The sequence below is a fragment of the Dufourea novaeangliae genome, unplaced genomic scaffold, assembly GCF_001272555.1.
Source record: "Dufourea novaeangliae isolate 0120121106 unplaced genomic scaffold, ASM127255v1 scaffold21, whole genome shotgun sequence".
Lineage (NCBI taxonomy): Eukaryota > Metazoa > Arthropoda > Insecta > Hymenoptera > Halictidae > Dufourea > Dufourea novaeangliae.
The window spans coordinates 958,471-978,859 of record NW_015373910.1 but is presented as its reverse complement, the minus strand read 5'-3'; the positions used below and the strand labels follow the sequence as shown (position 1 = coordinate 978,859).

Genomic DNA, 20,389 nt, shown 5'->3' with positions numbered 1-20,389 from the left:
TCTCGAAAGCATTCAATATTTATTCGAAACATTTTTCGTGATCATCAACGATTTCGAAGGTATTCGCAAGGTTCGATTTAAACAATTCACAGTGTATGGTATTTCAATTGTATTTCATTTATAGCTTTAAATCACCCTGTATTTTTGAATGGCGTCCAAGATTCCCGTAAACGGCGCGACCTACTTTCCCTTGGGGGGGTGCGTACGTTTGTAACAGTAGTAGTAAAAAGATGCTGGCTCAGTGTCCCGTCACTGACCGCCGCACAGGTGTCGAGCTTGGGGTTGGTCGGCGAAGGTGTGTGAGTCAGAAACCCGATTGACCTAGTAAGGAAACGGTACACTGCTAAAAATTATGTTCCGCTTCGAACGACAATATCTCGGGAATAGAAACTTGTATCAATGTGAAACAAAAGGAGTTTTAAAACGGAAACAGCGTTTCTCCTGACAGTGTACCTTTCGTTGCGGAAAGATTGACTATTCCAAAAGACTGAACGGTTAAAATGACCTGTGCCATAATGTGGCGTGTTTCATTGTCATAAAAATCGTAAAATGTTAAATAGGATCGTCAGACGTAGACAGTAATACCAGTAGTTTTTTTTTATAGACAGAAGTATAAACGTATGACGGTCAAACTGATTTGTTTTTAACTATAAAATTGTAGTCTTTAGAGCATTCACGAATTCAACTCGCTATTGATTGTATACAAGTGTTGGAGTAATTGTTCCGAAACGCTGTTGTCTTTAGTTATTTTAATGGTTGGCTTAAGTATATACTTACATTACAAATACAAAAGTGATTGTCGAAAACCATATGAAAGATACAATTTCTACCAACATCAATGCTCTGTTATCGACGCTCTAATGCGAAGTTAAGCATTTCCCTCTGAACTTTTCACGTGGTGTAAATTGAGCCGGCAGAGAAGCTCGCTCGAATATGCCATTGACTAGAAAACCGCGTTTGTTAGTCATGGACTGATCTCATAATGAAGAGGACGTCGATCCTGTATGCTGGCTTTCCACACGCCTGCGTGCAAACGGGTATACCATATATAATAAACGGTCTATGCGTGCCGCGTAAACCATCAAGCACAGTTGCTATTATTAATTATCCGCTGGTGTACTCCATCAGTGGCTAATCAATTGGGAGCCAGTGACTAATGGGCGTGAATCTAATGGCCAACAGGAAAACGAATCGAGCAACTCGTTGGACAAGTATTCGACGAGTGTCGGTTGCGGTTACCGTGGGAAAACCGTCAATACGTATACAGGGTGTCTCAACTTATTTGATCACCTCGAATAATAATGACTTAACAGTACACTATATGAAAATTTAGAGGTGTGGAACTTAAATAGTGCAATTTGTCATGTACTGACACGTGGATTTTGTATTACCATTGCTATGACAACAATAGCATTATTAACGACAATAGCATTATAACTTCATTAACAACGGGTTTGGTACCATGGGCGTGGCCAAGGGGGGGCAGGGGGCAAGTGACTTTTGCCCCACCCTACAAGAAAAAAATTGGATTTTGAACCCCCCCCCCCCCTCCCGTCACCAGAGTTACAAAATTTTTGCGTAATATTTAATATTGCAGTATAATTTGAAACACGACTAACAGCCTCTATTAACAAACCGCATATATTTTGAACGATTTATGTTTTTAAAAACAAAATAAAGTGTCTGGTTACGTATAGCCTTTTTCACTGTGACAGTCGATATGTTTTTGCCCCTACCTGATTGATAACCTGGCTACGCCCATGTTTGGAGCGGTTACGTTCAATGATATGGAAAGCACCAGTTTCTCGAAGGCATTGACAAAGCCTCTCGAATGTACATCGAGATGGTGGATTACGCTGGGGACACTTTACACTTTACAGCATACATTTCTTTCGCTCTTGTTGCGTTTTTACCGCAAGCACCATAAACTAGCACCATATCTACACACTCAATATTACTCTATTTCATTTTCAATTGTGCTTTTCCAACACTCGAAAATGTACGTCGAAGATATCTTCTACAATATTGAACTGAATGTTACGAAAGCGACTGTAGTATGCTATAAGTCGAGAACGTTTCTGTTAGTAAATATTGACACGTAAACGTGTTGAGTTAAGATTAATATTGCTGCTATTAGAATTTCAAAATAAATGGAACTTCTTCAGATATTTTCATAACGTGATAAACATTCGATTTTGTATTATTAAAACAAATAGATACAATACATGACATTTTATGTCTCAGAGACCTAAAATTTCCCAGAAGTAAGAAAATAATTTTTCTTCGACAGACAATCAGGCGTTGAATAAAAACAATACCGTGTACGTCGACCGTAAACTGCTTTCATCGAAGTATCAAACTTTTCACTTTAAAAAAACCGCCTGTTTATACCCAGATCGATGCTACAAAGTACATGAAAGGGTGTTGCTACCTTATCGGCGTTCTGTCCGCGTCGTTCCTTGTCTTGGCCAGGGGTGGGGCCGAAATACCAAAGTGAAGAGCCCCGCTAAAACTTCCCAACTTTCCGAATCGCCTCGTATTTCCTGGAAAGTCGCGCAAACTTTGGGCGAAAGTCTGGAAAATTTCCTCGAGAATTCTGCTGGAAGGTATTAGCACCCTGAAATCGACAGCACATCGTTCGTGGGACGTGGAACAAACGACCGGCCGTTTAACGTACTCGTGATGTCACGAAATTGGCAACAACGGGATCTGACTGTATTATTTACGTCGCTTTGCAACCGTAGCTTATGCATTTTCTTATCTGACGCCGAACGGACCTGGACATTTTCTTTTCCTTTCTTTTTTTACACACACTCCCCTACCATTTTTTTAAATAGTCTAAGGATTTTATGCATTTATAGCGTAAGAGAACATGTAAAATAACGTCAATATTAATACTTTCATGAATTATGATAGGATTTGTAATTTATTTATAAGGTGATAGAAATACTGATAGAGACAAACGTCGATTTAATTCATCTTTTTGTCAATTATTTTATGAACGTTTAAATATGCACGCAAATACACGAAGTTTACTGATTATAAAGAAATTGCACGATTAATGGATCCGTGTTTTTAAAATAAATTCTTGTTCAATTACAGGAGTGGAATGACGTGAATATGAGATGGAACGTGTCGGAGTACGGGGGTGTAAGAGACCTCAGGATCCCGCCGCACAGACTTTGGAAGCCCGACGTTCTCATGTATAACAGGTAATTTAACGCTGTCTTCATCCGTTCAATATTCATGGGATAATCTGTTTCATTTTTACGCTCGTAACTAGCGAAAAGAGCGTTAAAATCCCTTTCGCGTAGCTTACATGGCCCTTTAATGCCTTATATAAAGTGCCAGCGAAATAGCCGATTTTCGAGAGGAGAAATATCGGGTTGTAACGCATCAACGCTTCAAACTAATTGTGAGTTAACGTAAAACGCATTCCGCCAGTGTAACAAAATTACTATCGTAATTCATTTATTTAGATTTATTTCTATAAAAAGTTTTGACCAACAAATGATGTTGATGTAATTTAGAGATTTTTTAGGTCGAGTAAAAATTAAGGAAATTGTAAATTCTATATTTTGAAACACGAATGCAGTCTTCCCTTTCTATGATAATGCTTTGCCAATGTATTTGTGATCTCATCAGGATCACTATCGCATAATGAGGTTAGCTGACAGGAGGCGGGTCTTGTTTTATTCACCGGCCAATGAAGCTATTACAAAATCATGTCCACTATTCTCTATAATTGGGCTGCTGTTCCCTAACAGTGTCACTAAAGGGAGAAAATACTATGCAATAGCTTCAGAAATATGTTAGTTTATCATATATGAACTCAGTAGTGTGAAACATATAATAAAATACAGATGATTATACAGGGTGTTCATGCTATTACTAGCCAGAGTTTTTCTTGCAAATAGTAAATATTAGAAAGAAATGAAAGAGGTAAAAGTAGTACTGTATTTGCAAGCAACGTAACGGCGTACATAATTTGTTTGTATTTGTACTTTTTATTTAGAAATGAAGGTGACTTCAAATTTTTTAAATGGAACGTTATATATTCTTTTATATCATATGAAAGCGTGTGTTAAGACAAAAAGTAAGAAAAAAATGTTAAGAAAAAGGGTAGTGTAAACACAAAAAAAATTACATACGCCATTACGTTGCTTGCAAAAGCAGTACTACTTTTTCCTCTTTCACTTTCTTCCAATATTTACTATTTGCAAGAAAAACTCTGGCTAGTAGTGGTGCAAACACTTTGTAGTTAGATAATTAAATTTCAATAAACATCGTGTGAAAGCCACTTGTAGGGTACTAACAGAAAAATCACCATCAATAAGGGGTTTACGTTTGATAAGCTAGTATAAATATTTTATTCGTCGAAACCACTGTTACACTAAAAATAACAATGCTGCTAAATGGTATTCAAGACCCCTTTGTTTTTGTTTTAATTCACTGATTGTGTAGAATAAAAACACGCAAAATGAGATTTTCAAAAACTTAAAGAAATTGTTAGTATAAATGAAAACATAAATGTGAAAAATTGTGAATTCTTTATACTAGCTTGATGAAAAACCGTACCCAGATCGTAAAATATTTTTGTGTGGTAAACAGTCAAGCTAAAAAATCGATACACTTGGATTATTAATTCAATATATGTCACCGTAATTCCAATATAAAGTGAACTTCGTACATCTGTAAAGGATACTGATTTACATACAGTTCATATAATAAAATATCTAGTATACACATAAATATGTAGATCGTTTTTAGATTTGCATGGATTGCGACAACTTTTCTCAAGTTTATACCTTCTAAGCAGATATGGGTAAAACATATACTTCAAGAAGTAAATAATAAGTATCTATTTTATTTGAAATTCTGTGTGTATGTATAAAAATAAAATAGTTTCATGGTCGCGGTAACATTTTAAAATACTATTGAATAATAACATTTCAATTTATGCGACACTGAAAATACTGCGACGTTATTTTGAAATATTTTATTTATCTTCATATATTTGCACTTTGTTCGTAATCTCCAAAATAATCGTGTGGAAAATAGTGATATAGATTCATACGTTTATAGACATAAATGTTATTACAAGAAACATTTGAAGTCTACATATTTAAAATCCAAAGCTGAAGCATTTCATTTGGTACTTCAGGTTATAATAATAAAAATATTGTACTTGTTGAAAGATTGCTTCGAATTTAAAATAGTATATTTCATTTGTACTGAACGGTATTTATTATATAAAACAATATTTGAAATATTTTTTTTCCAAATTTTACCCAGCTCTGCTGTCAAGCGAATGTAATTTACTGTAACTCACCGTGTCCACGAATTTCTGGAAAGCTTGTAAACTTCTTTCATCTTTCGCTTGATTGTGACATCATACACAGCGCATATTAATTTCGCCATGGAACCTGTCCGAGAATACAGAACAAGCTCTATACGTGGTCAGTTAACATTCACAAAGCAAAATATTTCCGTTCAAGGCGGAGTCTGATTTAAGCTTGTCCGGATTGCGTCTGAATCTGACACCAAGAACACTTCGTGAATAGTTCATTTACAGGACAGACAATTAAAAGTATAGAATCCCCGCCTCATTGTCAACCGAGTACTTCTCCAAGCAAAGAGATTAATATTTATGAAAAGCTTGAAACATTTCACTTTGTCCTCGACGGTTTCGACGGCAGTATAAAAGGTCGTGGTGCATTTTCTCGTCACTTCGATTCTTTCGACAACCTCGTCGGAAGTTGGAAAAGAAATGTTCGAAATATAATATTTAAATTTTCGCCGCAAGCAATTCGAATGAAAATCTAACTGTTAGAAAAATCTCGTCTCGGTGAATGTTCGTTCGGGCCCGCGAATGCCGGAAACTTGGAAAAATCGATGTGTAAGACTATTTCCAGTGGAACACTGATACCGACTATGAATCGAAAACTGTCGTTCGGGAACACCGAATCTTTGTTCTTCAAGTTTACAGCGTAGTCTGTAGAATGCCCTTCCGTTCTCGCAGTCTACTGCCTTTCCGGTGTTTCAAATGTTTCTACTCGTCTACATCTCGATACTTCTCTTCCATTTACTATCGTGTATTTTTATAAATTTATTATTCGATTATTTCGCCAGAGGGAATTATAGGTGCAATAAATGTACTGGCTTCAGAAAATTATGGGTGTTAAATAGAATCCATTTTCCGAGCTACGGGAACTCAAATTAGGAGGGGACCATACCCTTTTTGGTATTGGTTTATAGGTACAGCAGGTGGACAGAATATAAGCCCTTTTTTTTACACTGTAATTGCGATTTAGATTTTGTAATTAAATTACATTTTTCCCAACTCTGGTATTTATTATGCTAGTAAGTAGAAACGGAATGTAATGATCAGACGCGTTAGGTAAATCTTATTCAATTGCACACGTATCTAGTAGCTATTCGAAGTCGATTTTCTCGAAAACTAAGTCAAGAATAATAAAATTTTATTCTATATTTTTTTTCTTATTTGTTCATTTGGAATCACGTGGTGTCCATTTTCACGTAGTATTCGGCCAAACCCTGTATTGATATACATAGATCAATATCAACTCATTTTGAAATTACATACAGTTGTTCACAGGTGCATCCGACCATTAGACATGTGCGGCATATTTTCAGTGTTTAATTAATGTTACAATCAAAATTAATGATTATGATTTACGTTAGTATAAACCTCGATTAACCCTTTCGCGTGGTATATCGGGCCAAACATGAGAATTTCAAGATAATTACTTATCTAACATCCTACCAAAAATTAAACCAGTTGTACCTTACACATGTATTTACATATTAGAAGACGTGTGAGATTTGCACAACTTTGAGCGCACGTCCGAAGCGTAAAATGGCTCGACGCGTAACCGCCAAGGCGTTGATTGTGGCACGCCCCGTCGGAACTTAAATCGTAGGCGAAAGGGTTAATGCGCTTTAGATTAAGATACCGTTAACTAACAAAGTGTGCGTAATTCACTAGAAAAAGTGTTGTTATTTCTGAAAGTACCAGAAAACGCATAAACTGCATTTAAAAAGAAACTAGTTTACGTTATGTATAACAAATTAAAATTTATATTAAAATCCCCGCGGTATCGAATGAAGTATTAATTCATTGCAAATAAGTTTCTTTAAAAAAAGGTTAAGCTGGAAAAAATAAAATTTAAAAAGAAATATAATACAAGGTCTTAGAAACTTGGGGCTTCAAGGGTCGCAAATTCATTACCAATCGACCCAAGTCCACTCGCACCAACACCCCCACTCAAAATACAAACGACCAATAAGCATTTCCGTCATTTTGCCCTAAACAGCAAGGGCGTCCTTCAAGTTAGAATCGATCTTAAGCTGAAGCAAGAAACATCGTTCTCCATTCAGTGTTCAAATTAAACTTTTGAACGTGACATCTGCGTCAACACATTCGAATTCGACAACAGTGTGGGTCAAGAGAAAGTTTAATCCAGTATTTTCCAATATAATCAGTGATTCATCTCATAATGAAGTGATTCAAGTACACAACTAAACGATGAAAATTCCAATAAAATCATATTGATCGTCGAATAAATATTCCAACATGTATAATCGTCGGACCAGCGAAACATTGCATTTTTCTACGGAATTAAACGTCTCGTGTCGCCTTGTTAATTTCTCGAGCATGATCGAAATTAATCGGAACACGTATAAAATATACAAAATCGAACGATCAAGTTTATTCGCGAACTGTGTGCTTCTCACGGAGAGTTCGTTCCCCGTGGAATAATTAATTTTACAACGATATATTTCCCCGACGCCCACGGCATCCGCCGTGCATTCAAAGTGAATGGACGCTGACCAACTTCCGTCGCACAATTGGCCTCAAACGCAGGAACCAATATTAATCTCCGTGGTGCACGTAGGTCGTCGTCAGCCGGCTTGCAAAGATGGTGGTACAGGCTGAATCGCGTCGAGGATCGATCAATTAGCCGCTTTGTCGCCTCGTCACGCCGCGTTTCTCGCGTGCTCCACTTTTCACCGGCTCACTCGAACGACGGGAGTGGATGTTCTCGTTCATTCTGTTTTAGTTCCCTCGGGCTGCCGCGTAGCCCTCGATAAGATACACCGATCTTGAGTAACGGAATCGATCAAACGAATTCCCTCGATTAGAGGAACGATCGGTTACTGGTAGATAAATATCACAATTGAGTGTATTTGTGAACACAATGCTTCGGTATTTGTGAAAATAACAGGCTATGGTAGTTAGAAACGAGAATCACAACATGGTGGAATATATACTATTAAAATTAAGGATCTTGCAGCAAGAGGAGTGTATCCCCATTTTTTACAGTTTTTTTAATTATGACGTGTAATATTCGTAAAAAAATCTATATCGTTTGATGCACGTTTGATGCAAATACAACAAATAATTGATTTATTGCAAATTTGGACCTGCACTCATTACTGTTTTGTGCAATACGAATGTAGATCCGAATCTGCATCCATCTTGCACTAAACAGAAAACAATTACAAAAATAATTTGAAAGTTATGATGGTCAATCAAAGTGCAATACTTAACTTTAGTGAACATTATGACAGTAATTTCAGAAAAAAGTGATTTTGTATGAGAAGAGAAACAGATTCAAGATTTCTCAATTTTCATTTTTTAATACAGTTGTCCATTAATATTGGATGTTACTTTTTTATGTCCACCTAAAATGTCAACATATTTATTCCATATTTAATTAATACCTTTTTAATTTTTTTTTTCGATTTTTAAAGTTAGTATCTATTCATAAAATTCGATGGATCATGCTTGAGGTACTTAGTACATGTATACTTTGATAAGGATAAAAGTTTTAGTATCATGTAGCTTAAATTTATTGATAATTATTGGATATTATAACGTATAAGGCTAAATTTAGAAAAAGGTTTCTTTCATAACTTACAAGACGGACGCGCTTTATACCGACATAAACTGGAAGTCTATGAGTTTTATAACTCTAAAGTATTCCCTGAAGGTAATCTGCTGAACATTCTCGAGAGAGAATAAAACAGTTTTGATGCTGGTCTCTAACATTAATGAGAGGAAGGATATATATCCATGTAAAACTTTTATTTAAGTTCTGTTCCAAAACACATTCACTTCAGTAATTTGGAAAAAAAACGACTTGTTTTTACAAGCAAAACGACCAGCACTTGTCAATTGTAAGAGAGTCGTGCTTTCGCAGCACAACGTTAGGCTATCTAAGAAAAAATTTTTGAATTAGGTTGGCGGTTTCACCTGACCTCCATGACTTATTAGACCTAACTCCTACAGCTTATCATTTTCTCCGTTCCTTTCGAAACTCTATAACCGAAACAAAAATTCAATAACAAGGACCAAACATGAGAGTTTCTCTGAACGTTTTTTTTATCAAAGCAAGTTAAGTCTGTTGCACCAGGAATTGATAAGCTGCGACATAAATAGGGGAGGAATCCATTATCCATTAACTTGTTTTATAAATTTTTCAGGAGAGTACTAAGTTTAGTGCAAAGGAACGACAATTGCTTACGGATCAAACCAATAGTTAAATGGAAATGGTTCCTCCATTTTCGTTGCGTTACCTTTCACCACGATCCGAATCGCGCCACCGTCGCAAGTACAACGATAGAAAAAATTTATTGATACAGTCAATTCGTTAGGTGTGATCTAGATTCCGTACTATCAGAAATTACTGGTGGCTGGTATGTGGCGGTAAATTGGGACGTCAGGCCAAGTGGGTCAGTCGCATTAAAAACAAAAGCCACCGCCACCATTTAAAGGGAATCAGTAAAAGTATCTCCGCCGCTCGGAAATATATTGTCAGCAAAACGGTTGCGGCCCCTATTGTTTTTAAGTAGGTAATGTATCGGTTCCAGGCCGGAGCGTCGTATTTGTCGAATTAAAAGTTTGGTTTAAGACGCATTAAAAGGAGTAAAGGGAACGGCCAAGCTTCCCGACTTGGGGGGAGCGGGAGGGGGGTGAATCGTGCCGTGCATTCCAAGCGATTTTTGCACATCGTCCACGGACGTTTTTCCTACGGTTTTGGACCGTTCCCGTGGTATTCCTCGGCGAAACGTCTCGTACTGCCAAGAATTGGACGAAAATGTAATCAGACGAGTGTTCGGCGACTGGCGAAATTGAATTTCACTGAAACGACTGGAAATTAGGTATAACAATAACAACGTCGCCTTCATTACGCTAGGATAATAGAAATTTATCGGTGATCCAAATAAGAAAAATAAAAAATTAGTCATGATCTACAGGTGAAATTATTTATTTAACGAGATCAACTTTTTTTTATACACAAATGATATTAGGTTGCTGCAGAAGTTAAAATCCTTTCAGAGGTACGTTCGACAATAATTTAATTTTATTAAAAACAATTAATACTTTGCGGTTTGCTATGTTTCTCAATCACACTTTATACTACATAGACGGTATTATTTCGATCAATTATTCACAGTGTATATTAGACTCATCCTTTGTATCTTTTGAAAAAGTAATGGATAAAATTTATTCAGGAACCTTTTAGATATATTATACGAGAACGTTCATACCAAATTTTTGTTAAATTATAGCATACAGAAAAACAATTCTTATAAAAATATGTATCGAAAAATTACATAGGAGATTACTAGGAATGATTAACTAAACGAACGTGTATTATTACAAAATATAATATTATTTTATTACATAAGAAAAGGGTTAACTAATTGTAACTAATTATACCAAAGTTGATTATGTATTTATGACCGTCACTTATGACAATACGTCATTAAGGTCACGAGGTGATGCTTCTCCACCACCAAAGTAATTTCCTCGGAAACAGGATGGGTTAAAGTGTCAACGAGAAATAAACGATATTCTTCGCGAAAATGTGGCACAATTTGCAATAGATCCTCGTTCCGTTAGAAACTTTCGTACGCATCTATATGGCGGCGTTCGTGCACATCTTAACTTATCGTTTGCGGTTTTATAAATATACGACATGATCACAGTATGTACGGCGTGTATCGTGTTGAATAATAATGACTAAAAATATGACGACCTACACACCTGACACCGTAACGAAAATATTTTCTTACGCGTATTTGTAAATTTGTTGATTGAACGGAGAGTCAATCGAAATGGAAATAATTTTCTACACATATTTATAAATCATTAGATTAAACGGAAATCTTTCGTGCTTTCCCCGAGATGACCGAAGGTAATAGACAAAGATATAAATTGTCGCATTGCGATTAAACAGTTCAGGATGTAATTCGGTGCGTTTTAAATGGTGAATTGGTGAAACGTTCTATCGTCTTGAAACGATCGCAGAATTTGCTGTTTGACTGAAAATTAATTAGATAGGGTATCAAGAAATATACCTGAAAAGTAGACCTTAGAACCAAAAGTAGTCTTTAGAACTAAAAAGTAGACTTTTCTTATTCACATATGTCCTTTCGCTTCACTCAACGCGGTTTAGGTAAGTTATAATAAAATGTTGGACACCCATGCTCTAGACTTTAATTGAGAAATATATGAACCGAATTTAAAGTATCACTCTTGTTAACCAAATTAAAGTATGCCTCTTGCCTCTGTGTCGTCCCCTTAATCAATTAATTTCTGTATAGAAAAGGCGTTAGGCAGTACACTTAATCGAATACCATGTACTCAACCTATTAATGTTCTTTCTCGAAACGGCAGTTTCGTTTAACCCGTGGACAGTAGAGCTGTGTCGTTTTTCAACTAACATTTCACCAAAAGTTTCAGCGTGGGCTTGAAGCCTGGATCTCGAGTGACCCACGTTCGTCGCTCGAGGGTTAAACCGAGCGCAATTTGTAACTAAAAGGAAAATAAAATCGTCATCGTTTGCTCTACGGCAACGTGACCAAATTTCGTTCGTATTTTCGCTACATTCGATGGTTAGCTTGTAGACCGTACCGTATATATGTACGTGCCGCACGTGCGAGCGTATGTTACCGTCTGCGGTCCCAGAATCTGCAACATCGGTAGCTCGAACGGATAAATCGCCGCCGGCAATATGTTCGACGTGTTCTTTATGAACATCTGACACTGAAGAATTCAGCCGGCGGCAGAAGCTACTACGATTACGATAATTTCGGCACGAGGACCCGATAAATTTACCCAAAGCAATCTGATCGGCCGCGAGAGACCTTATTTAACCCCTTCGCTACGGCAGAATCGGTTGCCAATATGCTACCGTTGCATAGGACAGTTGAGTCACGACACTACACTTCGTTTGCTTCATTAATGCGTGTAATAAATTGCGTTAATTATATTTTAAAAAAATTCTGAGCTATTACGAAATTTCGACGGGTAACTATAGTTTATAGTTATTATTACTCAGATAGCACCGTACATCCAAAGGACGTCCTTTTCATGTACAGTTTATATCCGAATGTCGTACGTCTATTATGAACATCCCTAGGATATTCGTAAGACGTAAATTTCTAATAAGACGAAAGTTTTACGGATGTTCTGAACATTTCGCATCTTCTAGAGATGTCCTTTTTTTTAAGTTTTATGAATGTTCGTAGGATTTAAAGTACGGATGGTTTCATTTAGTAATTGTGGCTCAGTTTTATTCCGTGCAAAGTGATGGATCCTCACGAGCAAAATATAATTTTTTAAAGAATCAACAAAGATGTATAAGGACACTAGTGTCGTATACTAACCAAAGGGTTAATTTCCGCTCGGACGAAACGGTAGTCGTCGGTCGCAGTACATCGTAAGAACGCGAACAAGCCAACGTTCATCGTTACGATATTTCTCTCGCATCTGAAGCGCTCCTGGAATTACGTATGCCACAATGCAATTTTCATAAATTTCCCCCACGTTAATTACTGGCACAGATCTTGGCACTGAAAACCGGACCATTTTTTTCTTCCGGCTGGCTTCTTTCCCTTCCTGCCGATTACTTCTTTTTCCCGTGAAAACTTGACTGGTCTGCATTCTTCTTGCGTGTACGGTGGAAATTGCATTATTCAAGCGTCATTTAATTCATTGTTGTTCGTCCGTGAGATTCTTTGCGTGCCTACCTAACCCAGACCCACTTCACGTGTCGCTATTAAGGGGGTGTTTTAGTGTAAACGCCCGTTTTCAATGGGATTTTTAGTATTTATTTTGCAAAGAAACTATAACTATACATATTTCAAGAAAATGCATAATTTATACGCCATTTTTTTAATTGTCGACTTCTTTCTTTCGTTCTGGTACCTGCTATAGCCAAACTTATCTTAATTAAGAATCTTTTCGGCTTCTTTATTTTAAGTTGGCAAGACAATCGTAATCACGAACACCATGGTACAATTTTTTTTATAAGCGATTGGGCACAAAGGCATGCATTGTCACCAATTTTGATTTTTTTTCAGAATAAAAAATTATCAATTTTCTTGAAATATGAATAAATATAGCGTTCGAAACACTACATTTGGCAGAAATGATGCGTATAACAAATTGGTACGTTGAAGGAGCTTAACAGTCGAATCGAAACGCTTGAAAGCGACACAATACGTATGAAATAATTCAATGGAGCGCGACACGTGACAGATTAATTGAATTTCGTGAATCAATCATTTTGTTGATACTCTTAATTGGTGACCCACGTGCTCGGGTTAAACGACTTTCGCTCTAGTTTTATCCCATCGCGAGCGGCCGTACGCTTGACGATGCGGACTTTGTGTCCAAAGCGTAGCGCTAGATTCGTTAATTAGGCCACCGGCAACGTTGGTAAATACACCGAATGAAAAGGAATTAATGAAGCGCAGGATTTATTGATTTATAGAGACAGGCATGTGCTGAAGTTTCGGAGGAACACGCTTAAAGGGTATATTTGGTACAAAACCTTTACATACATCTATGAATTTGACACTTTCTTCGGCTTCGGACTTCGATGTAGTCATTACGGATAAAGGTAAAATTATACACGGTGTCCCAAAATAGCTTCGACTCCCGGAAATGAGTTCACAAGAAATAATCTTTTATTACGTGATACGAAAACTGGTAGCGTTAGCTACGCGTTGATTGGTCGAGGTTTTTCGTTGCGTTTTACTACATATTGTACAATATATTTTACATTCTGTTTAGTAGATTTATTACAAACCAACTGAGCATGCACATACGTTTTTATATATTTTAAAAAGAAACATTGAAACAACATAAAGTAGATTAAAATTAGTATAATAGTGATAATAATTACGACAATTGTATCCTCTCTCAGTATTGTTTAGATAACAATTTTTCGATTCGGTGAATTTTCGATTTCGAATTTGTTTTACTTTTAAGTCAACAGGAAAAGGATCGGTCAAAAAGGAACTCCAATTATCTTCCATCCTTTAATCAAATATTACGTACATAGTGGAAATTGCGTACGCTAATTTCACGGTGAATGAAACAAAACGGGAACGAGTCCAGGCATTTTGCTATGCACAAAGTTGCTCAAGCAGGAACCGTCGGGAAAACGTGGAGGCAGTTCCCAAACAATACAGCAACAACGCAATGCTATTAAAAAAGCATTATAATAAACGTTGAGCGCAGGAGCGCGTTGTCCATAGTGAAGAGTGAACCAATTAAGATATTCACGAGAGAGAGAGAGAGAGCTTCTGTAATGAAGGGTGGAAGTAAATGTATGAAAAATTTTGCCCGTGCAGCTTGGCCGCCAGTTGGCAAATTAATTTTGTTCCGTTTCATTCCAGCTAAACGCGGTCTTCTGACTCAGCCATGATGGCGAATACAATGCAAAAAGCGTTGACCATTTAACGCTCAGACCCTTAAATCGTTACTTGAAAATTATGATTATTTTGAAATCGAAAATATTGATATTAGACCGACCTATTTTCGTTATTTTTTTTAAAGAAATACTTGAATTTTTCAACCATGAACGTTGAGATCTAATTCACGTCATGCAAATTACGGTTCCTCGCTTAAAAAAATTAGTTATTAACCGGTAACAAAATTTGACGGACTTTTAAAATGAATATTGCATCGGTGCGATGCTGGAAGTTAAATGTTTAATACGAAACCATTTCGAAATTTCAATGAGTTATGTATGATTTCTTTGTCGTCTTCGTGTTGTGGTCGTTTAGCATTGGAAGTAAATAGTTATTATAGTGATGCCAGGAATAATGAAATCGGAAATTCGGTGAATCGATTTTTCCTCGAGTACGGTATACAGAATGCATGGGGTGCAAAAACGTAATCACTAGCGTTTTCCGGATGAAAATTCCCTCTGATGAGACTGTTGTCGGCCGTTTTCCGGCCGGAACGGATGACCCTAAATACGTTAAGCTTGTTTCACTTGTTCTGATACGACCGTTCAATCGCTGCTAATCCAATTTTCGATCGCTTCCTATGATTCATCGTGGAGAATCAAGTCTTGCAGCATGTATAATACGTGTTATATTACAATAGAAAAGAGAATATTTTATTGTGTATAATTTAATTTAAAAATGTTTCTCGAATTATTAAAATATTCTTGCTACATGTCACAGAAGATGTGATTTTAAAGCGCAATGTGTATTTCCTAAAGTGAATGATAAAATTATAGGAGCCACACTACGAAAAATACGCTTTTGTGCTTGTGTAGAAATAAAATCACAATATCACACAGTTTTGCATATTTAAAATTTGTATTATATAATATTGGATATTTTTAACTAATACTTGTCCACTAAAAGTACACAAAGAAATTAAAATTAGGTAATGTAATTTTACGGAATACAGTTAATTTAAAATCGTGAATGTATGCTGATTTTCACTGTGTATTATTCGAATAAAATTTTGCCCAACTCTCCTCCGAACACAATAGCATACGTAACTTATCATTTCAAAGACTGTGTCGTACCGCGTAGTTACGTCAAACAAAGTTAAAAGCAAATCCGAAAAGGAAGAAAAATCGATATGTATCTAAACTTCCAAGTATCTTCGATCATCGATCTTTCCACCATCTTGGAGTACCATTACTAAAAAGCAAACAAAATAATTTTACAAATAAATGTACATGTTTAACAGCTAAAGGTACACATTATTATCTTCTGGTGAAAAATTCCACTTTTTAAAGCGACCTCGAAAAGTCAGGACAAACCGTACGGTGTCATCTCCTCCACAAAGGGGCGCCAGCAATAGCCTTCGCAGCGGACTCATACACGTGTAGGTACAATCACCGGGACCAAACGCCAGGGCGCATAATTTCCATTCGCCAAAAGATAAGCTAAATCTCATCAGAACCGCCCCCACGGTCCAGGAAGTAACCGTGAACAACCATGTGTGTACAGGGCCGGGGATTTCATTTCGCACGACCGACTTCCTGGTAAAGGGAAGGGGCGGGTCGGCGAGTTGCGCTCATGTCAGTGACTCGATATTAGGTCACCGTCACACATCACCGACACTCTTCGGTCCGGGGATGTATCGTGTGCAGGCGCATATAAAGGAGATATTCGATTAATATGGCATAAATATCGTTTGAAACAGCCCCAGGAGGGCGGTGTCGGTGGTAGGTCGACGGGGTTAGAAGGATGCGCCGCTTAATGCATGACAAAATGAGTTTACATTCGCGACCAGGCCGAACCGTTTCGCGTAGCACAGTAGCGCAGAAATAGAGGGGTGGGGACGGAGTGTACGAGTGTTGGGAGGGGGAGGGTTACGACTGCATAGGGAACTTGGAACCGGTCCAAAGGCAATATGCATTAGCCGTCGCGTATTTTGAAATTCAAGCCAAAGCAGATTAAATCCTATTCCTGGCCCACACATCGTTCGGCCCGTGTTGGGCCTCTCGCCCCTCCCCACCACGTGATTCTTCCTATGGCCGACGTTCTACTGTCCTGTTTGCGGATACATAATGAAACGCCCCGCCATCGACGGCCCTGTGGTATCCCCGATGTCTGAACTTTTATAGCGTTTCGATTGCCGTGCTAATCGATATACGGCCACCCAAATCTGTCGGATGGGGCTGGCGCGCCTCGTTATACTTTGCCCCGGTGTACGCTGAACGTTACGGTGTACCGTTCGCGCGCCGTATGGTCGACGAAAATTCAATTTCTCCGCGCTAAAATTAGAACCCTTTCCCGCTGCAACCTAGCTTTGCTACATATGGTGCAAAATATTTTTTTTTTTTAGTGACTTTCAGGTTTGATCTGTAGTTTTCGTTTTGAGTATTGGGATTGTACACTTCTCGAATATGCAGTAAATGTTACGAGGTATTACGATTTAGCCAGAAGTCTGATATAAATATTGTTTAGGGGATATTAATGTTCGATGGATAACGCTTATGCGACTATGAAGTAATAGACGTGGCCTAAAATGTGTAATTGTTAGGAAACATCATATTTTCTTTGTACAGACCATGAGTCCTAGTACTTATGAGCGGTAGTGTATACAGACAATGCGTTGGACAATATGTTGGTGCAACAGTTCTGTTATACACTAAGAAAAAATACTTCTTCGGCATGTTTTACAATGTTTCTTATAATGGTCATATTACAAGTCTAACCAACTAATGACCAACTGGGGAATAAACGTCGTTATATTTTATTTTGATCGTTAGGGATATTGCTTTTATACCTGCAAAAATTACGAGGATGTGTAATAAATTAACTGATCTATCCGTTTTCCATTACTCGTGCTTGTGTTTATATTTCTGAATATTATGTGTGATACAGTATTATTGATTTTCTACAAAATTTGAAATAAACTGTAAATATATTAAGATGAATGGAAGCCAGGCAGAAATATATAATCATTAATATTTATTATTATTATGCTAGCTTCTGGTTCTATTAATTTCTTAAGCATAATTGTATTAAGGGTAGAAAATGTTGGCTGTTGTGTGACCATTATTGTTAAATATTCTATGCTCAAGTCAGGTGAAGAAGACAATTGATGGTAGAAGCAGTGAAATTATAAATTAGGCAATGACAGGTAAAACCAGGTTTTAATTGCCTCGTTCAGGATGTGTATAAAAATCCAGTGGCGAATGTACTGGCTTTGAAGCTTCTCAAAAACTAATCAGTAGCATCTAATTTAGAAAGGGGATACTTCAGGCTTGAGTAGAGTCTAAGTCTCTTCTCAGTCTCTTCCCCATTCTTCTTTTCGTACACTTGACCCGTCAACCAAAATGTGCTTCCGTTCTTAACCTCTCCTAAGGTTCCTTAAAACTGACCGTAATACAAACGAACATTGTTTTGAGTAATGAAAGACTTGAGTAATACAACTTTCAAATAATCAAACATTCAGATACAGAAGGTTACTTTCCATTGTCCACAAGTAGATTCATTTGTATTCAAAACAACTGTTATTTTTGGAGTCGAGATATAAATTATAAACTATTCATAGTTCGATTTTGTTATAATGAGTTTCTTAAGTATATTTCTTGCAACCTTTTTAACGATAGAGTACAGCAAAAATTACACTGTTTTATGTGTGGAAATATTGTATATGTGGATATTCCGAAATAAAAGAAACGTATATTCAACGAAGAAAACAATTCGTTGAACGAGTACATATACAAAATATATCGAAATGTGGTCGACCTAAGGAAGCAACAATTACGTAAGACAGGTGTTGATTACTTAATGTAACACCAGTAGTATCCCTAATTCAAATAATAAGTACAGTAAAAAGTTCTTGTCGGACACCGTACGCTATCGCCACCAGGAAACGCCTTACCAAACCCCTCCACCCCTTTTGTTCTGAAGCCGACCGCCGGCACGTGTTCGCCATTTCCGCAACTTGACCGTCGCGTCGCATAGACTCGTGTTCTCTAAATCTCCATTCATCAAACGAACGGGTACGCACGGCTAAATGTAAATAGGCGTTTAGTCACACGAGGACGCTAATGTCTGGTAGCACTTCAATTACCGTTTTCGCCGGAATGCGGCCAGCTGAGTCCAAAGGAAACGGGACTCGGGGCCGGGTTTCGGCCGCAGTGTCTGCTTTATTGAGGCCTAAATCAGTTTGGTCGGACACGGCCGCATGACTTTCCAGTAATTAGGTATTGAGAGATCGTTTCCCAGGACGTCGGACAATATATCGGTAATTGGTGGCGGAAAGTGTGATTCAGTAGTATGCAATTTCGAATGTTGCTACCAGCCTCTACCCATTCAGAGATATCGTAGATACGTACATACAATCGAGCAGGTGGAATTCATTCCGCGCATCCGTGAATAGGATAGATATGTATATACGGCTGAGGATAAATTATTGCACGCCGCTGATCCAAGTATGAGGCGCACGCGTGCGAGCGACGTGCCCTACGATTTTTCGTGTTGGACGCTTTTGTGTAAACCCTTTCGTAGAAAATCTGCGCCTCGGTCCTTTCGTTTCAATCGAAACGAATGATCGATGCGGCTGATTAAGCTCGGTTAGTTGATCGAGGATTCGTTTATCAATTTATGATTTGTTAATTGGTGATACCTCGGGGAATATTTCATTGCTTCCTTTGGCGTTCGATGTAGGCGATTCGCTATGGTGGTTCGTGCCAAATTCGAAAGACTAAATGAAATTCATACTTGACAAATACACTTGAAAAATTTGAGATCAGGCTGCCGATCGAATGAATAAGAAAAGCCTTGTCAAAAATTCAGTTATTAACACAGTCCTTATGACAGTTTAATGATTTCTTAGCGGAAGTATAATCTTTTCATGAAAACTAGGAGTTTTAACCAAAAACTAGGTATTGAAAATATAAATCCTGAGTTTTCTGATAATCAACTAAATCTTGTACCATGCCGAACATTCCACGAAGATATTTGACAATAAAGTCCAGAATGTGTAGATTATAAGATTGTTATTGGGACTATGTTAAGGCCTTGGCAACGTTGCTGAAGTAGGGTCAAGTTCGCGAAATTCAAATACACTTAGAAAATATTTTACTTACTTTTTGTTTTAGTAAATTCTAATTTTGTAAATTATAATGCACGAGAATATAAGTAAATATTACATACATATAAGAATAATGAAGTGTATAAGAAAGTGTAAACAAAACTGCTAAACCATGACGACACGAGTACATACAGTGGGTGTCAAAAGTACTCGTACACCCTTTAAAACGGGACAACTTTTTTAAAATTAATCCAAATGACTTGAGTGCTTTTGTGAAGTTAGAGACGTAGAATATAATACGTAGAAGAGTAACCGCCATAACAGATTTAAATTAAATTCATTATTTCTAATAGAAACAATAATAGTACAGTTACAAACTATGTATTTTTCGAATATCGTTGTGCCTCATTAATCATCATCTGTATCCGAAAAAAGTAGTCTCTCATCAAAATAAGTGTACCTACATAGAGTTATTAATAGATAATGATTTTAAACGTTGAATCGTAACAATACTACACGTGATTATAAAGTACAATTACATATAAA

The 20,389-nt window shown here is 37.2% G+C and overlaps 1 protein-coding gene across 1 annotated transcript in view; it reads left to right on the top strand.

The window, feature by feature from the left end:
• Positions 1–20,389, top strand: part of LOC107193958 (neuronal acetylcholine receptor subunit alpha-7-like) — a 246,598-nt gene that overhangs the window by 193,285 nt on the left and 32,924 nt on the right. Inside the window, exon 4 of the mRNA XM_015583497.1 lies at positions 3,103–3,212. Within this exon, the coding sequence (XP_015438983.1) occupies positions 3,103–3,212 (110 nt within the window). The remainder of the gene's footprint in view (positions 1–3,102; positions 3,213–20,389) is intronic.